This window comes from Phragmites australis, chromosome 4 (assembly GCF_958298935.1).
Source record: "Phragmites australis chromosome 4, lpPhrAust1.1, whole genome shotgun sequence".
In the NCBI taxonomy this organism is placed as follows: Eukaryota; Viridiplantae; Streptophyta; class Magnoliopsida; order Poales; family Poaceae; genus Phragmites; species Phragmites australis.
This window is the reverse complement of record NC_084924.1, coordinates 43009794-43032835: the sequence shown is the minus strand read 5'-3', so window position 1 is coordinate 43032835 and position 23042 is coordinate 43009794. Positions and strand designations below refer to the sequence as shown.

General features: G+C 44.1%; 1 protein-coding gene across 11 annotated transcripts; it reads left to right on the top strand.

The window, feature by feature from the left end:
- The first annotated feature begins 11386 nt into the window (after nucleotides 1-11386).
- On the top strand, nucleotides 11387-19686 carry LOC133916638 (putative pentatricopeptide repeat-containing protein At1g74580). 11 transcript variants are annotated; one of them, XM_062360393.1, is made up of 6 exons: nucleotides 11387-13190; nucleotides 13279-13394; nucleotides 15493-15712; nucleotides 16096-16296; nucleotides 18387-18919; nucleotides 19380-19686. In XM_062360393.1, exon 1 carries the CDS (start codon nucleotides 11411-11413, stop codon nucleotides 13010-13012), a length of 1602 nt encoding a protein of 533 aa, XP_062216377.1. In that variant the 5' UTR covers nucleotides 11387-11410; the 3' UTR covers nucleotides 13013-13190; nucleotides 13279-13394; nucleotides 15493-15712; nucleotides 16096-16296; nucleotides 18387-18919; nucleotides 19380-19686. The 11 variants fall into 11 exon arrangements, with proteins under 11 accessions (XP_062216377.1, XP_062216379.1, XP_062216384.1 ...); XM_062360395.1 differs by having other exon boundaries at nucleotides 15493-16007; XM_062360400.1 differs by having other exon boundaries at nucleotides 15493-16296; nucleotides 18387-18585; nucleotides 18776-18919.
- Nucleotides 19687-23042: the final 3356 nt, after the last annotated feature.

Genomic DNA, 23042 nt, shown 5'->3' with positions numbered 1-23042 from the left:
CGCGGAGACACTTGCCTTAGTGGCTCAAGCTCCGAATTGAAGACGACAGTAAGTGAACGGAAGAGAGGCTTGGTGTGAGTCTTGCCTTTGTGGCTTAGTGGCTTAAGAGTCATGACCAGAAAAATCTTGACGACCGGAAGCATATCCTTGGTGAAGCTACAACATGGACTAGGGGTGACATTTATGATATTGATACTGCGGGATAAAAATCGCTTATGCTGAGTTTGCTCTCTCTACCCTATTTACGTTTCTGCATTTATATATATGCAATTTACCTTTATAGATAGATTGTAATTTTTTTTTTGAGTGTAAAGTAAACACACTAGATAAACGTATAGCACATTTAGATAAAAATTAATATATATTTATCTTGTAAAGATTTTAAAGCTATGTAGATTTTTAATATTCTAATTCACTAACTCTTAAAACGTCACTATCCTACAACAGTGCTCATCAGCTGGGTTCAGCATATATCCCAGCCTGCGCGGTGACGAAAATCACCTTGAGATAACTGTAAAATCAGGTTGCTGGTATACACATGCATGCATGGAGGATTTCCATCCGCTCGGTCGATAAGATCAGTCGACACATCGACACGACAGGTTTACGGTTTTCTCCTTTTGTGGATTGATCACTGGCGGCTAATTGAGCTTGTCGAGGATGGAATGATGATAGCTAGACACAGAATGGAAGTCGATCGATCGACCACAATAATTCAGCTAGCTAGCCAGAACCAGCACACATGCATGTACGTACGGCCCTCCAGGTGGGCTCCCGCTCGAATGATGTACGTGACGAAGCTGACAGGACATGATGTGCGCACACTGCCGCAAATGCCGGCCCGCCGAGCTAGCTGTATCTCCTTGCGCGGCGGTACGGCCGGTCTGCCCGCGCGCGCTGTGGGCTCTCCATCCAACGGCGTGATCAGCCGGCGCCGACCAATCTCGCTGCAGCACCCTCCGCGCGCGCGCCAGATCCATCGGCAGCGTAGCACTGGCACCACTCTAGCGCGGCTTGTTGCTGGATCCGAGGCGTGTACTCTCCTCTCGCTCGCGCGCGCGCCGGGGGATTCAAGCACGGGTGGACCTAGCTGCGAGGGCGTGCGTGCCCGACCTGCGGAGCGTGGCCGTCCATTGGCCGGAGAGTGGCGAGGGCCACGGCCACATGCGCCGTATGAGCGTGGGTTCGCCCCCGTCCGCTCCGTCTCTGTTGGGCGGAAATTCCGTGGACCATGGGAGCGCATGGCCATGTCCGGGAGCGAGAGGGTAAGAACGGCGTGCGTGCATGCATGGTACAGGCGCAAGGCGTGGCCGCATCATTGGCGCGCTGGTCGCGAGCAACAGTTTCAGTTGGCATTTAGCTGTCGCGATGGCGATGCAACGTCGTCAGAGCTATTGATTGTGTCATTCCGCAACGTGATTGATGAGTTGGTGGCGGCATCCGTCGAGTTTTTTAATATTATAATTTTGTACGGAAATTTCAAAAATAATATGAAAATACCAAAATTTACAAAAATAATAACTATTCGCGGTGTGGTCCTGTGAAAAATGAGTTTTCACATCCTTAGCAGACGAAATATGGGTTTTCTTGGCCTCATCACGTGAAATCTGGGTTTCGCAGCCTGCATATTAGAAAAACCCTATGGAATCCCAACGTGGACACAATAAGGTAGTTTTCGCAGCCTAAAGGCGTGAAAATTAGTTGTGGTGGCTTGAGGGCAAAAAAAAACAAGTTGTCACGGCCTTGGTACACGAAAATATTAACATGTCAGAGTTGTCACAGCCTGGACGCTCGAAAATAGGAGGTTTTCGTGTCCTGGGGGCACGAAAACTCTCCGCCCTTATACGCACTATGCACCCCTCCTCCTCTCAATGTCATTTGCGTTTTGCATGATTTGCATTTGGTTGAGCGGACAGAGAGAGAAAAGAGTGAGGAAGAATGAGGAGAGAAAGGAGGAAGGAGAAAGAAGAGGAAAGAGAAGGAAGGAGAAACATCTTTATTGGAAGGTAATTTTTTTTATGTTTTTTTTCTATAAATAATGTAAAGTAGTTTAGAAATTTTAGATGTAATTTTAGTATAGTTTAGAAAATTTAGTTTAGTTCTAGAAATTATAGTGCAATGTAAAAATAGAGTTAGAAAATAACTTAGAAAATGTAGTTTTATTGTAGAAATTGTAGCATCGGTGTGAAATAATTAATATTATATTATAATTATTAGACAAATGCAATATTTACTATAGATAAATGAGTTGAGAAATAAAATATAGATTTTGTAATGTTATCATAGGTGTGCAATTTAATTTGAGGTATTTAGTAGTTGTAGATGTCCATAGAAATAATAAAAATTAGGTTGTAATTATTATACATATGCAATATTTACTTTAGGATATACGAGTCGGGAAGTTAATTATAGAAGTAGCAATGGTATTATAGATGTATTTGTTAGACGTTATACATATTAGATAGATGTAATATATAATTTTCTTTGGGACATTTGTTCTAAGTTTAGTTAGGTTTTGTACAGTTTTCTAATATACAGTAAATTACATATTTAGGCTGAGAATAATTTTATTGTGTTTAAAATTATATCATGTCACAAATATGTCTTAAGCACTATAGGTCTTAGAGTAAAGTAAATATTTTGTATGTAACATTTATCTTTGTAATATAGTTTTAGAAATGTAGTTATTGTTTGCTACATTTGAAGTTAGTCATATGAAATTAACTTGGTAATTTATTTGATATATTTATTTTAGGTCGCAGTTATGTCAAACACTATACCTCTTAGAGTTTTCTATAGAAATGTTCAAATCCGTAACGGTCTATTGGGTGTTAATTTGAGCAATTTTCCGTTTATTTCCATTGAGCACCTAAACCCTGAGGGTACAAGGATGAAGGAGATGATAATATGGTTCACCTAATATTTTTAGTTGGACCCTGACATTTATTCCATTACGGTGCATTGCATGTGGACTCATACGTTTGATCTAGTTTGTTGGGAGTTGAAACAGGTGAATCAGACAGAGAAGTGGTTGCAATGGTTGGAGTGGTGCCGACATCATGGTCCTGAGTTTAATATACTGGTGCAGGCTTGTCCAAGAGAAGCGTATGCGGTAGCAGTGCAACAACACCTGCAGAAGTAGTGGATAGGCAGGGGAATGCAATGGCGAGGGAAGAAGTTGAGCAATGGCATAAGGCTGAGGCAAATATTGTTGTGCATAGTTAGGCGGCAGAGGTTGAGGGTTAGGCTGATGCAGGGGAGGAAATTGAAGAAATTGTTGATGATCTTGAGAACGTGGGTCGTAACGTCGTACACGAGGAACAATCTTTACTGCAATCTGCAAATGTGGAGGATGATGATGACGACGATGACGATGCGTTCTCTAAAGTTGTCATCCCAGATCAATGGAACTTGCATGAGAAAGCGATGGAAAACCATGATTCCCCTTGGGAGTATGGATCAACTATGGTTCACCTAAATCAGGTATTTCCCAATCGTCTTAAATGAATGATGCAGTGGCACGGTAGGTAATGACATCACATAGGGAGGTATGAGTTACTGTATCGACCCCAGAAAAGTGCAGTGTGAAATGTAGAACTCCTGGATGCAGCTTTTATGTTCATGCATATAAGCTGAAGCATGTGACCCATTGGGTAGCCTCTAGAGTGGTTGAACACAATTGCAAGCTGGAAAACGTAGGTTGGAAACACCGTAACCTCATTACTGTACTAGTTGCAAATGAATTATTCATTGAGATTATTCAGAAGCAGGATAGGGAATACTCTTTCATCCAACGATCCATATTACAACATTTCAAATATGAGATTACTTATCAAAAGTCTTAGACTATGAAGCAGAAAGCCTTGGAGAAGCATTGGGCTACTTTTGAGGCTTCTTATTACAACATTCATTGTGTCCTTGAAATTATGAAGGAAATTGAACCCTGGCACATACATCGCTTTCAAGGAGACTGAATTTGATGAAAAACATGCCAGGATTTTCCAATGTGCTTTCTTTTGTTTGGGTTAGTGTATTCAGTCCTCCTAGCATTGTCGTCCTTTGCTTTGTGTGCATACCACATTCTTGACTGGAAAGTACAAAGACCAGATTCCCACTATAATTGGTGTTCATATGAATAACCAGACACTTCCTTTAGCATTTACGTTTGTGGAGGGCAAGAGCAAGCTGAGCTGGCTCTAGATTTTTAGGCACTTAAGGCTGGGATTGTCCATGATCGACCAAATATTTGCATTATATATAACCGGCATGCTGGGATCTTATTTGCTATAAAGACACTGCAAGAGGATTCAAGTGAGTCGTTCCCATGTCCCGACCTATAGAACCGGTGGTGTATGTGTCATACGGGAGCAAATTTCTACAAGCAATTCAAGAACAAGGTATTAACGGACATGTTTAAGAGGTTGTGTAGTCAAAACCAAAGTTGCAAATTTGATACTATGTGGAAGGAATTGAATCAGTGCACAAGGACGCACGTCCAGGAGAGGAATAAGAAGCCACTTACTGATGATGACACTGTACCAGAGGTGTTGACGTCTCTTGGAGCAGGCATTGACCCTCCTAATGTGAGAAGAAGGTCATCAAGAAACATCAAGTGTTTCTCACACTGGATTGAGGCAGAGCCAGAGGAGAAGTGGTCATTGCTATATGACACCGGAGGTGCTAGATAGATGTTGTTCGTAAGTTATTTTGATGTGGAGTATGAACTAGTATGTTCAAAAATTGATGAATATTTTTGTTTGCATTTCGGTAGGAGTGGCGTCATGACGATCAACATAGCAGAGGTTTACAATTAGGTCAATAGAGGGTTGTGTGGACTCCCTCTTGTTTCAATCGTTGAGGGAAAGTTGTACGACATTATCGGGTACTATCAAAAGAGGTATGATGTTGCTATTATTTACTGTACAACAATGCATACACCGTATGCTAACTGAATGATGGAATACTTGCAAAAGAAGAACAAGAAGGCAGTGCAACACATGGTTCATAGCATGGGCATCAATAAGCACCATTTTGAGATAATCCTGAGATCAAAAGGAGAGGTGGAGAGCGATACTAGAATTGTTACTCATGAGGTGAACCTAGGACAAGTTTTTAATAGATGGTGTGAATGCACCTGCAATAAACCAAAGCTTTTCCATGTCCCCTGTTCTCACGTGTTGGCTACATTGTCATAAGTGGGTGTGGGAACCACACTATATATGTCACAATTCTACTTGAAGGAAAATATGGTATATACATGGACTGGGGAGTTTCGGGAATTTAGTGCATATGGTGACTTCACAGTTTATGACACAGGTATGCCGATATATCTGCCCCCTATGATGCTGTTTAGACATTCACATGGGAAAGGTGGTCAGCCGTAGACTATGCGTATTCGCAGTGACAAGGATGAAGCTGAGGTTGGCGGGCCTTTGAGGAGGTGTACTGAGTGCGATGAGTTGGGTCACAAGGCAAAGGATTGCCCACAGGCTAACCACGGTGATGCTGAAGCAGGGCCATCTACTGGTGCTCAACGTGGGAGAGGTGTCCACCGAGGACAAGCAATGCACGGGTGCGGGGCGGACCACGAGGGATATGCTATGTAGGAATTAAGTGTACTATTGATGTTCGTGACGTGAGAACTATATTGTATTAGTTGCATGTACGTGATATGAGAACTAAGTTGTATTACTTGTGTATTAGTTGTGTACATGACCTAAGAACTAAGTTGTATTATTTGTGTATTACTTATTTTTGTGATGTAAGAACTATGAGATAATTTGTGTGTAATTGTTATAATGTATATTTGCAGTTTTTAATGTGTTTTCCGCATTGTGTATTATTCGTGTAACATCCTCAGTATAACGTCCATGTTTTATTTGCAATGATGGATCTATCGTATGAGCTTCTAGATCGTTATTTAGATCAGCACCACCACAACTTCTTACATGTCGCGCGTGGCTCTATGTACATTCCTGTGTTGATGATGTGTGCGCCTATGAGGACCTAGCGACTTGACCACTGGTGGTTCAGCATATTGTACAAATAGTAAAGTTTCCCCGTAGCATTATTTTATTAAGTATCTTAACAACTCAACTCATGTCTTTCAAGTTGGACCACGCTGGACTTCTTCCTCTTGCACGGATGGTGCAAGCCACAAATGAGGTCACAGTACTATATGAGGTGGTGGAGGGTGGCGATGATGATGACCATGAGGCCCGGTCACCGTGGTTCCCATTTGACCGGTCCCTTGTTTCGGCTTTGGTGGACCGATGAAGGATGGAGAGACACACATTCCACATGTCATTTGGGGAGATGACAATCACACTATAGGATGTCTTTATGCTCACTGGGTTACCGATTTGTAGTGAAGTGATCGGCCCCTCGATCACTCCACTTGGTTGGCAGTAGAACTTGTTCGAGAGGTTCCAATGAGTTCTACCTAAGCCATCGGATGGGGACGTGCTACCAATTGTAGTGAAGCAGTGAATCAGAAGCACGTGCCAAAGAAACACTGGCAGGAGCAGTTTAGGGTTACTACTAAATTTTATTTGCTTCATTAATTTAAAATTGCAATTGGTTTGTCTATTTATTATCGTTACTAACAATCAATGGTATTATGTAGGTAGAGGAAATGGCCGAGGACCCCATGGACCTTTAGGTTGCTCGACACCAGGAGGCTTACCTGCTATGGTTGTTTAGTTGGGTGATGTTCACATCCACCCATGGCAACACTGTTGAAGCATGTTGGATAGCCTATGCCCGGGCTATTGCTGACACAGACGATGACGACGACGTTCCTGAGGTGTCCTAGGGTTCGTTCTTGGTGCCACGTACCGCGGCTTGTGCGATGCATGCATGAAGACACACATAGCGTTTCACATGACAAGGAAGAAGCTAGTGTTCGACATATTTGTCTAGGACTACGCCATTCACCGAGTAATGTGCTAGTTCAAATGGCGTTAGGAGTTCCCCGTTCCGTTGAGAGACCATGTTCCTAGTATAGTGCACCTGTAAGTTATAATGTTACATACCTTGTCGTATTTTGTTTGTTGCAATTATCTAATTGAAAGTACATTATAAGTTTTCGACGATGGGGCCACAGAAGAGCTTAGCTGACCTGACCAACAGGATGCAACACTAGTTACAGTAGTGGAGCCATGCTCCTGAGGATATGATCAAATACGGTGCGCCTTACGACGACTATAGTTACCAGCTATACCTCCAGTGTTACACTTCGTGGACTCGCACACGTCTCCTTCGTGTTGACGACCCGACACCTCGACCCTCTACTACCACTGTTGTCCTATACCCCGGGCACGTAGGAGTGGAACTGCACTTTGCGGTACGTGAACTGTGCAAATTCTCATCATTTTTATATCCATGTAGCTACTGGTGGTAATGATTTCTCATCTACCGCAGTCCAATGCCGCGAGAGAGATTCACGAGGAGGCGACGAGTTCAGCTACGAGACTACATGAGCATGGCACATGTGGTATATCGATCGATGATATCATCGAAGCGTTCTCCCATTTAGCCAACATATCGTGGAGTGCACATCGTGTCGGCAGCCTAACGCCTTTGCACACAACTCGTCTGTGGCACATTCCACGCAAAGGCCCCCACGACCTTCGTTTGCCTTCAGCCACCAATCATACACTAGTTCGTAGCCTCCACACCTAGAGCAACCAGGAGGCTCTGGATGGCCTGGCCACTAATAGTACGCTAGTACTCAGCCTCCGCGCCCTGACTAGACAGGAGGATTTGGATGGATCGGCCATGGCTACGATAGTCCTCAGCCTTTGTGACCTGACCAGGCAGGAGGCTCTGGTTTTGCCGCCCTGTGTTTATTCTTACACCTAGTATGCTTGGTATGTGCCTACTCTTTTATTCCATAATGTTTGATTTATTATATATTATGTGGCAATACTCACATGATTATGCACTATATAATACATGTATGATCTGCATGGAGACGACCGCTCAGTTCTTCGGGAGTTCACCACACTCCAGTGGGAGTGCGTTCTTTGGCTATGAAGGGTCGTCCGTAGTGATAGGCCCCTCTCAGTTGTACAATACACCTCCGCTCACTCAGTCTAAGCAGCAGTAGGTGGAAGGCACCTTCGGTGTCCACCAGTTCCCCAGACACGAGCGCCACACGCCTGATTAGTACACGCCTTCCATGTACGAGCATCCTCGGGAGGTGGAGGACGTGGACGTTCCAGCGTTAGCACGTAGGAGAAAGCATGCCAGAGGCAGGGCCCAGGGTAGGGGTGCGAGGAGGGGTGAGAAGTAGTCTGTGTTGCTTTTATGTTTAATAAAAGCAATTTGTTTAACTTTCCATTTCAATAGTTCAGACTATATTTTGACATGTTTATGTTATTTCTATTTTGTGGTTGTTATGTCATGTGAGATGTTTATTTCGGTACTATGTTATCATTCATATTTTCATTACTTGTGTTCTCGTAGCGTCACAAAGCATAGCATCGTGCAATCTTAGCCGCTTTTGAACTTATCTGCGTGCAACTTTCCACATCAAAACCATTCACAATACGAACCCTACCACTAGTAATGGATGGTGGCACCATTGAAGTCCTTTAGCGAGGTCAATTGCAAAGTGATAATCGACCTGATGAATCAACTCTCCAAGTAAACCTAGCCATGCTGGGTAACATAGGTTTTTTCTTTACATTGGTTTGCAAATTAGATGTAATTAGATATATACTTAACTTTCTATAAATATCATTTATCATTGATTAAAAAGGCATCGCCGTCAAAGGCATATTACCTTATTGCGTTTCTTTATGAGCAGGATATGAGTCGATGCATATTGCCTTATGTTTTGTAGCCACATACAAACAATGAATGCTTACGGTGACCCTTATATATGATGTACTTTTCTTTCATAAATGAAATGGATATGATTTATCATTCTACCAATACATTATGCCCAATGCTTTCGTATGATTCCATGCCTCATTATAGAGGAAACAATAACTCATTGCTGAACTTTTTCATAATAAAATGACCACACCAAGCATCAATGCCACAACTTTTTCAGCTTTCACAGAGAATCCTATGCTCTAGCCCGCAGCTAAGCCCATGCACTCAGTTCATGCACCAGCTCACAGCCACCATAAATACCCACATCATCATCCATGGATACACCACTCATTCCTCAACTCTCTCAATTGCAATGTCTTCCTCAGCTTCACTAAGCTCACCCAAAAAATATTAGAGGAGTTTCATCCCCCAGTGGGTCGAACCGCCGATGTGCTTCTGTGGCGACCCTTGTAGGTTTCACGAGTCCCAGGACATCTCTTACACCTATAGTCTACGCTTCTTCATGTGTGTCAACTACCAGTATCACAAGCCTCAACATGGACCGTATGAGTACTCACCGGTAAAGATGACATAGATCACTTATGTGGCACTTTTCATACGATTTTATGCACCATCGTACTAATCTTCCCTCTTGTTTTATTTGTCCAGTCTCCTCCATCTATCTGTGACTTCATGCAATAGCTGGATACGGAGCAAAATAAGCACCAGAAGCAGTGGGTAGACATATATAGAGATATGATGGAGGAGGAAAGCTTACGAATGCTGCGAGTACGAGCGATATCAGGAGGAACTACGGATGAAGTGATAGGAGGAGGAGCGCATTAGGAACACCGCGAAAGAGCACGTCACAGCTGAAGCACGCGAAGCAGAGAGAGAAAGGAAGTGGGAGAGAGCCTATCGCGATAAGGCGGAGGATCCCGATGCTTTGAGAAAAGGCAAATATCCTCAGTGCACTCAGTAGAGAGAATCTATTATAACTCTTCATATTTTCTTTCCCTAATACATGTTAGGTTTAGCAACAACAAGCTATTAGGTTAGTTTTTAGGCATACTATAAATACCAATAAATGTTGTCGTCAGCTCTTTATGGTTCATCAGCGTATGTCACATATAATATTTATCAACGTATGTAACCTCCGTACCAAGCTCTATGATACTTATCTTGTCATTTTTCGCTCTCACATGCGACAACCTTTCTTTCACGCCCTCAGTACGTGATGACTTATTTTCGCTCCCTCAAGTTGCTACAATTTATTTTCACGTTTTCAGTCCTCAACAAACAATTTTTCGAGCCTTTAGGCTGCGAAAATTGGTTTCCGAATATCCAAGCTACGAAAACCCAGGTTTTGCGTGCTGAGGATGCGAAAACTCATTTTTCATAGGACCAGGCCGCAAATAGGTATTATTTTTGTAAATTTCAATATTTCTATTTTATTTTTAAAATTTTCATACAAAATTATAATATTAAAAAAAAACTCGGCATCCGTCCGTGCCGGTTTCACACTGTCGACCAACAGCAACCAATCATCTCTCTCATTTCGTTTGCACGAAAAAGACTATAGCCCGTAGTAGTGCTAATATTTCCGGCAATTTAAGGTTACTAGATCTCGAATTTCACCAATCATCAGGGAGGTAAGTCGTTGCGTGGAAAATGTAAATTTCACCAATCAACAGGGAGGTAAGTCGCAGGCGGACGTGCTTGCATTGGCAGCCGTTGGATGATTCCCGTGATCTCGTCCTCGACGGTTTTCAGTTGTTAGATACAGGGGCGCAGCCAGAAAATGGGGCTAATTCGACAACTGCCCAACTTGCTGACTGCGGATGAACATGTACAGGAGAAGTTTGTGGTAGCTGTCGTAGGTATTTATCAGTATTCAGTATCTCACCCAACATAGAAGCTATAGGCATAGGTATGCTCATTGTTGGCTTCGCTATAGGTTAGGGACCGCTTTGGTCATCGACCTTGGACAGTGTCGGATGCAAAAGCAAACTTACACGACTCATCTCCTTTATCTGCCTTCCGCCTTTAGCTCTTTTTTTTTTCTTCTTCTCCCTTCTCTCGCTCCTTTCTCTCTATAGAGCACTCCGTTGCATCCGTGCATGATCTCGGAGGTATAGGAAAATAAACAACATCTTCCATTCTGGTGTTTTTCTCGTCCTCATTGGTTTAAACTATTTTGGGTGATGAATTATTTAGGGAACAATGCAATTCCTCTAAATTTTCGAGGAAATGTTATTAGCGTCGGTTAGCGATTCTGCTTTGAGCATACTAAATTCGTAGAAACCAATGTGACTCTTCCCAAATTTTGTAGGATCCTTTGATTTGTATGATATCCGCGTTCCAAACCCGGGCTCGAGATCGGCCTCAAGTATGGTTCTAAAATTTTAAAAAAATGTAGACGTGGATCCAGAGTCGTTGGAGGCCGAAACTTGAGCGGCCAGCCCGGCCCAACGTTCGAGACGAAAACTGCAGTTTTCCCCCAAAACAACCCAAAAACCCTGCCGTTTCCGCACCCCGGCCCCCTCGCCGGCCTCTACCGCTGCCGCTGCCGCTGCCGCCGCCTCCTATGCCCCTCCGCCTCACCCTCCCGCGCCGCTGCCCCGCCGACCCCAAGCTCACCTCCTTCCTCTCCGCCGTCGCCTCCCTCGCCAACTCCCCCTCCTCCTCCCCCTCGCCGCCCCCTGGCGCAGTGCCCGCCGCCCCCACCCCCGCCGCCTACAACGCCCTCATGTCCGCCTACTCCCGCGCCGGTCGCCACGACCAGGTCCTCCGCGTCTTCCGCTCCCTTCCCTTCCCGCCCACGGCACCGCTCTTCACCACCCTCATATCCTCCCTCAGCGCCTCCGGCCACCACCTCGCCGCCCGCGCTGCCTTCTCTTCCCTCCTCGTCTCTGGTCTCCCGCCCAGCGCCTCCGCCTACACCGCGCTGCTCAAGTCCCACGGCGCCGCCTCACTCGACTCCGTGTACCTCCTTGCCATCTCTGGTGCATTTCTCCGTCTGATTCGGGGCTGCTCCCCCGACGCCGCCGCCTACAACTGCCTCATTTCGGTGCTCTGCGACTCCCAGCGAGTAGAGGAGGCCTTGGGCGTCATTGACCTCATGCTAGATAACGGCATCCGCCCCACCGTCCGCTCCTACACTGCCATTCTGCGCGGTTACTGTGAGCAGGGCAGGTTTCTCGACGCAGAGAGGTTAGTTGATACCATGGTCCAACTCGGGTGCCCGCCGGATGTCATCTCATACAGCGTGCTCATCGAGGGGCTTTGTCGTGTAGGGGAATTCGGCAAGGTGGAAAGAATCCTAGGGGAGAGTGAGGCGAAAGGGTGGACGCCCAATGCTGTTACATATAATATTTACATGTCTGCCTTGTGCAGAATGGGTTTCTTGGATGAGGCATTTCGTCAAGTTGATGTCCTGCGTAGCAGACAGCTGACCCCGACGGCTGAGACGGTGAATATTCTCATTGATTGCTTGTGCCGAGACTCAAGGTTTTCGGAAGCAGTGTGCTTGCTGGAATTCAGTGAAGAATTGGGCTGGAATGTTGACGTGTTCTGCTATAACACTCTGATGAGTAGGCTCTGTGACATTGGTGATTTTGCTAGAGTCTTGAAGCTGTTGGTTGATCTGTTAAAGAAGGGAATTGGGCCAGATATGTTTAGTTTTACTATTGCAATCCGAGGCCTCTGTGGAGCTGGGAAATTCCAAGCGGCAAGGTTCCTATTGGATAATGAGGGAATTGAATATGATGTTGTGGCATTCAATACTTTGATTCATGGATTCTGCATGGTTGGGGATCTACGTGGAGTTCTGCAAACTTGTATGGACATGTTCAGTAGGAATGTTTCTCCAAATAGCTTTACCAACGCTATGGTAATTGACAGTTTATGTAAAGAGCGAGAATTTGTTGCGGCGATCAATTTTCTTCTTATATCTTCGGGAGATGGTTTAGTTCCTGATCATCTTTTTCGCCTGAATAATTGGTTGGTAAAAGCAAAGAGGTTGAGCGATGTACTCTACCTGATCAATAAACTACGTTCTAAAGTCCGTGTACTAGATGTTTGCATATTCAGTTCGTTGGTTAGGATATTTTGCTGGGAGGGATACTGTAAGCACGAGAATTTCTATAATGTTTCTCTTATACTTGACAGTATGCTAGAAATGAGGTGATAATCTCTAGATATAGTTTTGACATGAGAAGTTGTTATGGAATGTTTTCTCCGGCAAACAATATAAGTCAGCCACTGATGTAACAGTATAATAATCAAAATCTTGTTTGCCGTCTGATCCTTTCTAAGCTATTCAACTGGCTGGCTATTGTTATGTTGAACTACCCATCCTCCACCAGGTCAGTTGGCACCAATAACTACGAAGTGCTCCCATTGTTATGCTTTATTGGCTCCTAGAGATGATCTTAATTCTGGTTAAATTTTCAGGTGAGGAACTGAGTTGTGGCTAGCACCAACCACTTTATATTACACACGGATTCAAAGAGTATGAGTAAGATTATCAAGTTCCAAAGTGTTAAGAGAGATAATAAATGGACATAAAGGTACGTTCTTTGGCTTCACATGAAGGTTTTCCCCCTGTCGTAGGGTTAACTCCTGTCGCAGGGATCCCGAGGGACCCCTTTTTAGAGATTCGGTCAGGGGATGATCCTGAATATGTTCGCCGGAGAAATAAATGGGTATAAATGCGATGGCCGGCGGGGTGGAACGATCTAGTGCGGAACGAAGTAAATGCGCTGGTATTTAGACAGGTTCGGGCCGCACGAAGGCGTAACACCCTACTCCTGTATGGATATTATAAATGCCCTGAGAATGTCCCTCAAGGATGTTGCTGGTTACAAGAATGTTTGTCTATCCTAGAGCCTGAGGCTCTTTGTTCTTCGGTCTGCATGTATCTGTTGGCTTAGGATGCTCTCGATCTTCTCTTCTCTTCGCTACTTACTTCCTCTGGGATTTTTCAACCTTTTAGAGATTGTCTAACTTGTCAAGCTTGCTCAGAGATTTCCCCGCTTGTCTTTGTCTGTACTGCCGGCTGTTTTAAATACCCGCTGGCAGTAGCGTGCTCCGAACGGGAGGGCACGAGTTCCAAAGCACAATAAATGGAAAGGACGTCATCATAGCCTCTGTGCGAAGTGACCGGGGGTGGAAAAAGCGCCCCACGTCCGGTCATCCGTCACCATAAATGCACCGGCAACGGGCGCCGTGGAGAGAGCCCACCGGGCAGCCGCAGAGCGGCCCGGCGTACCCACCCTGTCTTGTTCTCCTGCCACAGCAGTGCGGCAGACGGAACGCCTCGACCCTCATGACGTTATCCTGAGGCGGGCCAAACGGCACGGGATGGGACCCATGCATTTAATGACCCCACGCCCTTCTGCCAGAATGTGGCAGGAACTGACACCGAGCGTGGCGGGAGCAGTTGGAGGTGACAGGCCACGCGTGGCCTTAAATGCGGCTTCGGACCTTTGACTGGCTGACACCTCATCAGTGGGTCCCTGCGGGGGCCACCGTCAGGGGGCTTTCTTAGTCGTCGGGGAATCGAGTGCTCAGGGGCCACTGTTCACCTCCCTGAGCATTCTCTCCCGAGAATGCCCTTCCTTGGTTCTCGGGGAACCGAGTGCTCGGGGGCTACTGTTCACCTCCCCGAGCACTCTCTCCCGGGCACGCTTGTATAGATCCTCGAGGGACCGAGTGCTCGGGGACCGCTGCACACAGCCCCGAGCACTCTCTCCCGGAACTTCCTTCAGTAGGTCCTCGGGGTATTTGAGTGCCCAGGGGGCCACCGCTTGCGACCCCGGGCACATTTCTCTCGGTACTTAGCTTTCTTGGTCGTCGGGGGACTCGGGTGCTCGGGGGTCACCGTATACCTCCCCGAGCACTCTCTTCCCGGCACTTAGACTTTGCAGATTATCGGAGAACTTGGGTATTCGGGGACCACTGACTGTGGTCCCGAGCGCCCTCTCCCGGGACTTAATGTTTTTGCCTCGCGGAGGAGACCCCGCGGGATGGCGCCACGTGACGGATTGCTGGCCCGGCCTCAGGATTCGGGAACCCTCGGTTCCTGATTCACCGACACCGCCTTACTGACAACAAAGTTGCTGAGTCCATCATTATATTGTGTTATATGCTATATGTTGTTGGAGAATTGTTTTCTCTTGGTTACCATTTGTAAGTTATAATCTAGAAATTTTGATACCCCCCCCCCCCTCCTTAAATTCTAAACTGACATGGTGCTGTGTCAACTAAAAGGCTTCAACATGCCTCTTCGGTGTATTGGTAATGATGAGAAGGGCATGCTTAGTATGCATGGACAGTGTGCTTGTGGTTACTTCAACAATGTATTTCTTTTCAATCAGTACTCAGTAGTCAAGTATTTTGTATGCCTGATTACTGGATATCTCATCTTTAATCAAATAGACAAGAATATCCGTGGTAGCTGTAATTGTATTAGTAGTGGTATCTTGACAAATAGTAGAGTAGGTTTTATATTATACTTCTATCAAACGATAATATACTTCATTGATTCTTTCAATCATGGATATCAATATGTGGAGCATTGGCATAGCAGGACTAGCACCACAGCTACTTAATCTTCTTACACTACCATTTGATCATCTCCTTTTTTCATTTGGTGATTGGAGTCAGCTTTTTGTGCAACAAAAATGATGATAATGAGGCATATGACAATGCAGTGGGTACTATAGTCATGGACAATGGGTTTGATGGACCAATACTGCCAGAGATCTTCAAGGATTTTCACTGTATGAGTTAGCATTGTCTCAGGGGAAAACAAGTTTGGTGATTACTGAAGTTTTTCACATGAATATGCTTTGAATCATTGTGATGCAATCTAGTGGGATAAGAGGTGCTAAATTGATGCTCTTTGGTGCATGATTGCTGACTTTTCTATTTTTGTCCACCTTAATAATTTGTTAGGCTTACTGTCCTGTGTCCTTGTTTGTTTATTGAGAAGAAACCTTCAGTTGTGGTAGGCGGTAGCTCAGTCAGCTTTGTAATTGCTTATATTGAGACATACTATCTTTGTAGTGCTCTTATACTTTGGAATTTAGTTTCTAGTCATCGGTTCTGCAACTAGTTGCTGTGTAGGTTCTTGACAACAATCCAATAGCTACACTTCAGAATTAGCTCATTATTATGAAGTAAGTGTCACCAGTTACTGGCCATTTTTTAGTGTAAAATCATCTCATAATCTTGAAGTAATTCGTTATGATTTGTTTGAATTTTTAGGGTCTGGTAACACATCTCTTTTGATGGTACTGCAATCCTGTTTTCGGATGTGATCCGATCAAACAGCAATTGAACTACTCATTCTCCACTAGGTCATTTGGTACCGATAACAACAAAGTTCTCATGTTGCTATGCTTTTGGCTCTCCGAACAAGATTATCAAGTTCCAAAGTGTTAGAGAGAAAAATAAATATACATAAAGGTATGTGTTTTGGCTTCTCTTTAAGGTTTTCTTCCCTTATGGACAATACAGTCGCTGAATCCATCAGTATTACCCTTTTTCTTCTGGTGGAAGAAAATTTTAATCATGCTACATGCTATTGGATATTAGTTTTCTCGTGATGCATTTGTAAGGTATACTATATAGATTTTTACACATTCCTCACTCCTTTTTGGCCTATTGAGTTCTGCTAAGACCTCTTTGACTTATTATGCCTTAACCTACATGGTACTAGAGGCAATTGAGAGAGAATAGGACAGTAGCGATAGGACAGGAACTGAAATAGACTAAAAGAGGCCCCTCTAAACTGATATTATGCTGATGATCCATCTTCTACATGCTGTCTATAATGTGAAAATATTAGATGATTTTCATCATTCACCTTGAATCGGACTCAAGAGCTAAAAAAAGTTGTATTGTTTGCATTGTGTGTATAGCTTGTCAAATATTCGAGATGGGATATTGGATGAATCACAATGTTACTTATGTGAGATGGAATTGAAGAACACATTTTCCCCTAGGGTAATGTTGTGTAGGTAGATACAATGGTCAAATTGTTTAATGCTACTGTCATAGTGGCCATTTGATAAGAGTAAAATACATTGGTGGTCCTAAACTTGTCCTCCTGTGTCACCTGGGTCCCTAAACTTCGAAGTTGCAGTTTCAAGTCCCTTAACTTATTAAGTGGTTCATGGGAGGTCCAAACCACCCCAGTCAGCATCTCCTCGCATATGTGGCACACGACTGTGTGCTAGCGTTGTCTCTCTTATCTATCTCCCCTGCAACCACAACAAGCCATGGGTAACCTTCTCTAGAGTGCTTCTGTGATGCCACCAGCGATGAACAACTTGGGAGGGAGATTCGGTCATGCGGTGTTTGTGAGGCGTGGATTTGGCCGGGACCAACCATGGAGGTGACTGGCGAGACAGGGGAACCGAAATTTGCTAGCCAAAACCATCTAACCACCGACCAAAACCTGCGCGCCAGAGGGATCACATATCGAAAGAACTTAAGAACACCATGAAGCAACCAAAAGGACTAGCCTTCCTGATCAAAACCACCTATTTGCTACCAAGAACATTATATATCTAAGCTGGGGATGTGAGGAGCAAATCAGAGTAGGAGGGTATGGATCAGGCTTGCAGTGCGTTCTTTGCCTCCTCTCCTATTTGGTGTGGATGGCAGCGATGCGAATCAGGGAAGACCAGGGGGTAGCGGTGGCTTGCCGGATATGGTGCAACCCTCCTCGTGACTGGTTCGGCGACGCTACACGTAGTTGCATGATGCGGGTGGAGCGATGATGAGATGGGAATTTGGTGGTGTTCCAGGGTTTGTGGGCACCTCCGCTAGGGTCCTTGGGCTCGCAGAGGCGTCTTGGTCGGTATCCACGGCGACCAGAGGCGAGGGAAGCGGCTGCCTGTGCTGCTCCTCTCTCATCGCCACCTTAATCTTCCCGCTGTTTGCATCTTCCGATGTTGTGAGCATTATGCTACTGCGTGTAGTGTCGTTGAACCAGTCATGAGGAGTGTTGCACCATCTCTAGCAAGCCACCGCTGCCCCCTAGTCTTCCCCGATTCGCATCACTGCCATCCACACCACAATAGGAGAGGAGGCAAAGAATGCATTGCAAGCCTAATCCAGACCCTCCTACCCTGATTTGCACCTTAATCTGGAGCATGGCGTTCTCCTCCCATGCGAGGAAGATGATGGGCTTGAGGATCAGACAGGATAGAGGCGGCACGAGTCAGAGGAGACAACAGTGGTAGGCTGAGAAGACAGAAGAGAGGTAGGAGCTTGGGAAAGGGGAAGTCCACACTGGCACATAGTCAGCATGCCACGTGTGTGAGGAAATGCTGACTGGGGTGGTGGGTTTGGACCTCCGGTGAACCACTTAACAAGACCTGAAACTGTAATTTCGGATTTTAGGGACCTAGGTGACATAGGGGGACAAGTTTAAGGACCACTAGTGCATTTTACTCTTTGATTAAATATATGGTCTCTCAGCATTTATAACATGACTGCTTTGATTCTTTCAATCTTGGATATCAATATGTGGAGTATTGGCATATCAGGACGGGCACCACGGCTACATAATGTTCTTACATTGCCACTTGATCATCTCCATTATCATTTGGTGCTTGGAGTCGGCTATTTGTGCAATACCTGAAGGGCAGGCCCTGGCTTCTAAGGGCTGGTTGCTGTACTATACTCATGGACAATAGGCGTGGCGATGGACCAATATCGTCAGAGATCTTCAAGGATTTCCACTGTGTGAGTCAGCAATGTCTCTTCTAAATCAACTTCTGAAATCAGAGGAAAACAAGTTTGGCCATTACTGAAGTTTTTCACATGAATCTATTTTGGAAGCATTGGGATGCGATCTAGTGGAATAAGAGGTGCTAAATAGATGCTGATCGGTATGTGGTTACTGAAGTTTTTTCACATGAATCTGTTTTGGAAGCATTGGGATGCGATCTAGTGGGATAAGAGGTGCTAAATAGATGCTCATCGGTATGTGGTTACTGAAGTTTTTTCACATGAATCTGTTTTGGAAGCATTGGGATGCGATCTAGTGGGATAAGAGGATCTAAATAGATGCTCTTAGGTATGTGCTTGCTAACTTTTATCCTCACCTCAATAAATCTTAGGTCCATTGTTCTTGTTTCTTTTTTCTTTTTATCCGGCTGTTCAATTTTAGGAGGAAAGTAGTGATCACGAGGTTGTTAACTACCAGTTTGTTGAGAATAAACCTTCAGTGGTGGTAGGTGGTAGCATAGTATGCTTTGTAATTGCATATCTGGAGTGTACCATCTTGTAGTGCTCTTATACTTGGAATTTAGTGCTAAAAAATCTTATTATTCACTGCATGGCGTTAGAATATAGGTTTTCTAAGAGTCAATGGTTGTGCAACTAGTTGCTATGTAGGTTCTGAACAACAATCCTATATAACACTTCAGAAATAGATCACTTTTATGAAGTATGTGCCACAAATTATTGGCCATTTTTCACTTTAAATTTTGCTTGTAATCTTGAAATAATTCTTTATTGTGTGTTTGAATTTTTAGGGTCTGGTAACACCTCTTTTTTTTATGGTGCTGTAGTCGTGCTTTCGGAGGTGATCCGTGATCAAACAGCTCATTTACTGTTTGAATCATGCCTGTGTCTATAGTATGATTAGGTTTGATCTGGCCTGAGAGATTCAACAAGGAAAACTTGGTTCTATAGCATCATGGTTTATTGTAACATGGACCTCATGAGATTGGCACTGTAACTTGTAAATTGTAATTAGCACTGCCGGGTGCTCTATATATGGAGCTCTACACGAATAAAAAATGGATGTAGCTCAGAATTGTATGAAACTTTACATATACATTTGATCTGTCTTCATCAAAGGTGATACTTTGTGTGGTTGATGGTATCATTGTAATCTCAAATAGAAAAGGGGTGCTATACTTCAATCTCTACTACATAAAGAGTTGTTTGAGCATCACCTCTCCCACCTCTCTTCCCACTCCTCCTAATAAAAAACCATCTAAAAATCGTTGTCTAATATAGCGGGTCCTTACCACCCCTCCCCCCCTTATCTGATTAGAGCGGAAAGGACCCGCATAATTCTTATTCTTAAAAAACCATCTAAAAAATCATTGTCAATAAGAAACCGAACTACCCCAACAACCGAAGAAAATCACACCTCCACTTGCCCAAAAACTGCAACAGTGGCTTGTCGATCTAATGGTGTTCGGCCCAACATGACGAGGCGGTGGAGAGGCCAGCACCGTCCCCATTAGCTCGGTCTCGGCGGTGGGAACCATGACGGCTCCAACGACTCGCCCCTGCGAGTCAATCCCCGCCCCCGATGGAGGCGGAGGCCTCCAGGGGTGACGGGCTCCTGCGCCAGCGGCCGCCTGTCTGCGTGACCGCCTCTCCTACCGCATCCTCAACGGACTCGCCATGCTCCGCCTTTGCGTCAGCCTCAGGGAGGAGTGGGAGGGGTCGAATAGGGCTCGCTCGAGGTCGCGCAACTTCTCCGTTGTCGTCAACACCGCCTCCCACGGTGTCACCAACCTCGCCTGTGCGCCACGCACAACACCAAGGTGCGGCATGCGGTTGATTACGCTCTTTGTTTCACCCCTTCGAATTTTGTTTCCGTCTCTGGTCTTAGTGGCGTTGTGATGACAATTTCATATGCGATTTGATTAAGTTAACATTATGCATTTGGAAGCGATTGGGGAACTACTATAATTAGTAATTTTGGGAAATAGTAAAGGAAACACAAACATTTGTGAAAATAATAGGTAATAGAAATATGCACATTGAGCACATGGATGAAATTGTTCAGAGTTTACCTTGTCAGGAATTACAGAAATGGGATACAAGAGTCAGGTACAAGTTAGAGTTGTGCTTGTAGTTGTAGAGGTATCTATTTGCCAACTAAAAGTGGAATACTAGAAAGTGCTAGAGGACTAAATATTCTTTCTTCGTTTGGGGAGGAAGAATGAAAGGGTGCCTCAGTCTGCTTTCTGAGGACGCTGTTGTGGGCTGAATTAGATATTGAAAGACAAGGTAACATGACGGTTGGTTCAATTTTAATGCACACATAGGTAAGACGTGGTTTAAGGGAGTATGCTTCTGTGTGTCTCAAGGTTGTCTCTTAACTCGCCGTTTTAATTTTGACTGCACAAATTGAATGCTGAGCACTGTTATCTCAATGACTACACACCATGTAAGGTTATGGGCTATGTAAACGGAACTGTTGTTGGATCATATATTCATTTCAGCATATCATGTCGGTGAAACCATGAAAGGGTACTGCTTTAGGTAGTATTGGTTAAGATCGTACAAGTCAATGAGTATGCCTACTAAACCTAGGTTAAATGGGAGCTTTTGCTCTATGTTAGGAACGTAGTAGAGAAGAAGATCGATGTCGCTATGATGAAACTTGTTTTTGTTGCGACTGTGTTCTGTATTAAGGTCAGATGTGAGAAAATGCGGAGTGGTTCTTGTTGTTTACACAATTAGGTCGCCTGATTGTATTGTTTGTGCTGTTTTTATTTGTTCTTTTTGGAGTGCGATACTGCGTGCTAGGATAGGTAGTGCCGATCTTTGTTGCAACAGCTGCAGCGTTGGGAAGAAAATTGAACCATCACTGTAGCTTTTCTTAAACTAGGTTCCCCTCCTGTGCATTGCTGCGGGGCTATGTGGGCCTTTTTTTGAGAAATATGTGGTGCTTTCAAAATGCATGAAACTTAATTAGGTGTACCTTCATCAGGATCGGGTGTAGAATGGCTTTTCCAAAAGTTTTAGTACATATGAATGATCAAATAGACTTCCTTTGCTATTTAACATGCTAATGCTATAAAAGCTGCAAATGTTGCACCCAAATTTCAAGTTCATTGAAACACATAATGACGTCAAAGCAATGTTCCATCCAAAATGATATGCGAAAGTAACGTTGAAAAGATCAATTTTGGATGAAATATCCATTAGAAAGTTTTAGAATCCAAATCCTTTTCTTATGAAACAATAGTACAATACACAATGCCCAACCGGTCCATATGTTTCTTCACATACACCAATGCCTTGTAAATCCATTTACTATATATTAGTATCCGGTTTTTATTCTTGAACAACAAATGTCAGTTGTTTCAGGCCATTGTAGTTCTTACTTCTTAGGGCATCCTCTACCATGAATTGATGAAACAAATTAACATGTGTTGCAAAATTGTAATAAAAAAAACGCATATACATGTTAGGTACTGGATCAACAGATGTCAGCTGATTACATATGCAGATCTTTATCTTTATCTCAGATGCATCGTCATACATGTAAGTGATTGGGCTGTTAATCACCACTATTCATATATATGTGGTCAATAAATAAAACAGAAGGTAAACTGTAGAATATGCTTGGCTAAATTCTAAGGGGTAATTTATTTTTTCGAGTGATATATGCTATCACAATAGGACATGCGTTTGAAACATTTATATTTCGTTGCAACGCACGTAGTAGTCCAAGTATGTAACATCCTGAGTTTTTAGCATTTAGATTATAGCAAAATTCACTCTTTTTAAAAAAAATCTAATTAATTTAACCAACTTAAAATTAAGAAAATATATATTTAAATATATGTATATGCATGTGTGCATATATTCAAATATATTACTATCGGCTAAGTATTCCAAAGTGTACCAAATTAATCCCTGTAATAAGATGATCATATGCATATTTGGTTTATTGTTTTTATGGTTTTTTGCGTGGAGATTTGAATTTTAATGTCTCTCAAATTCAAACCTAATCCTTAGATTCAATTTTAGCTAAATCCAAATCGAAATCCAAATTCCAATACTTTTATTTGAATTTAATCCCAAATCAATCCCTTTTTTTCTTTTTCTCTTCCCGTGGCGCCCTCTCTCTTCTTCCCTTTGCGCAGCCCAAACGAAGTAGCCCAACTGTGTCGGCCCAACCTCAGCAACACAGTGCAGCCTCCCCTCCTTCCTCCTCTGCGCTGCCCTAGCGCGTCGGCCCGACATCCCCTTTTTGCACACGGGCCACGACATGCGCGCGCGAGCGCCATCGTTGCCATGCCGCCCCGCTCTCCCTCCCATTAACGCGCAAGACCCACCGACCAGAGTCTCCCTCCTCCTCCAGTTCGCCTCCTCTCTATTTGTTCCTAGTCAAGCCATCACTGCTGCTTTTCCTCGCCATCAAAGCAGGCAACTTTCGTGCC

Bases quoted from the DNA above. Each gene is read 5' to 3' on its own strand.
- LOC133916638 (XM_062360398.1), top strand. From the start codon at position 11,411: ATGCCCCTCCGCCTCACCCTCCCGCGCCGCTGCCCCGCCGACCCCAAG.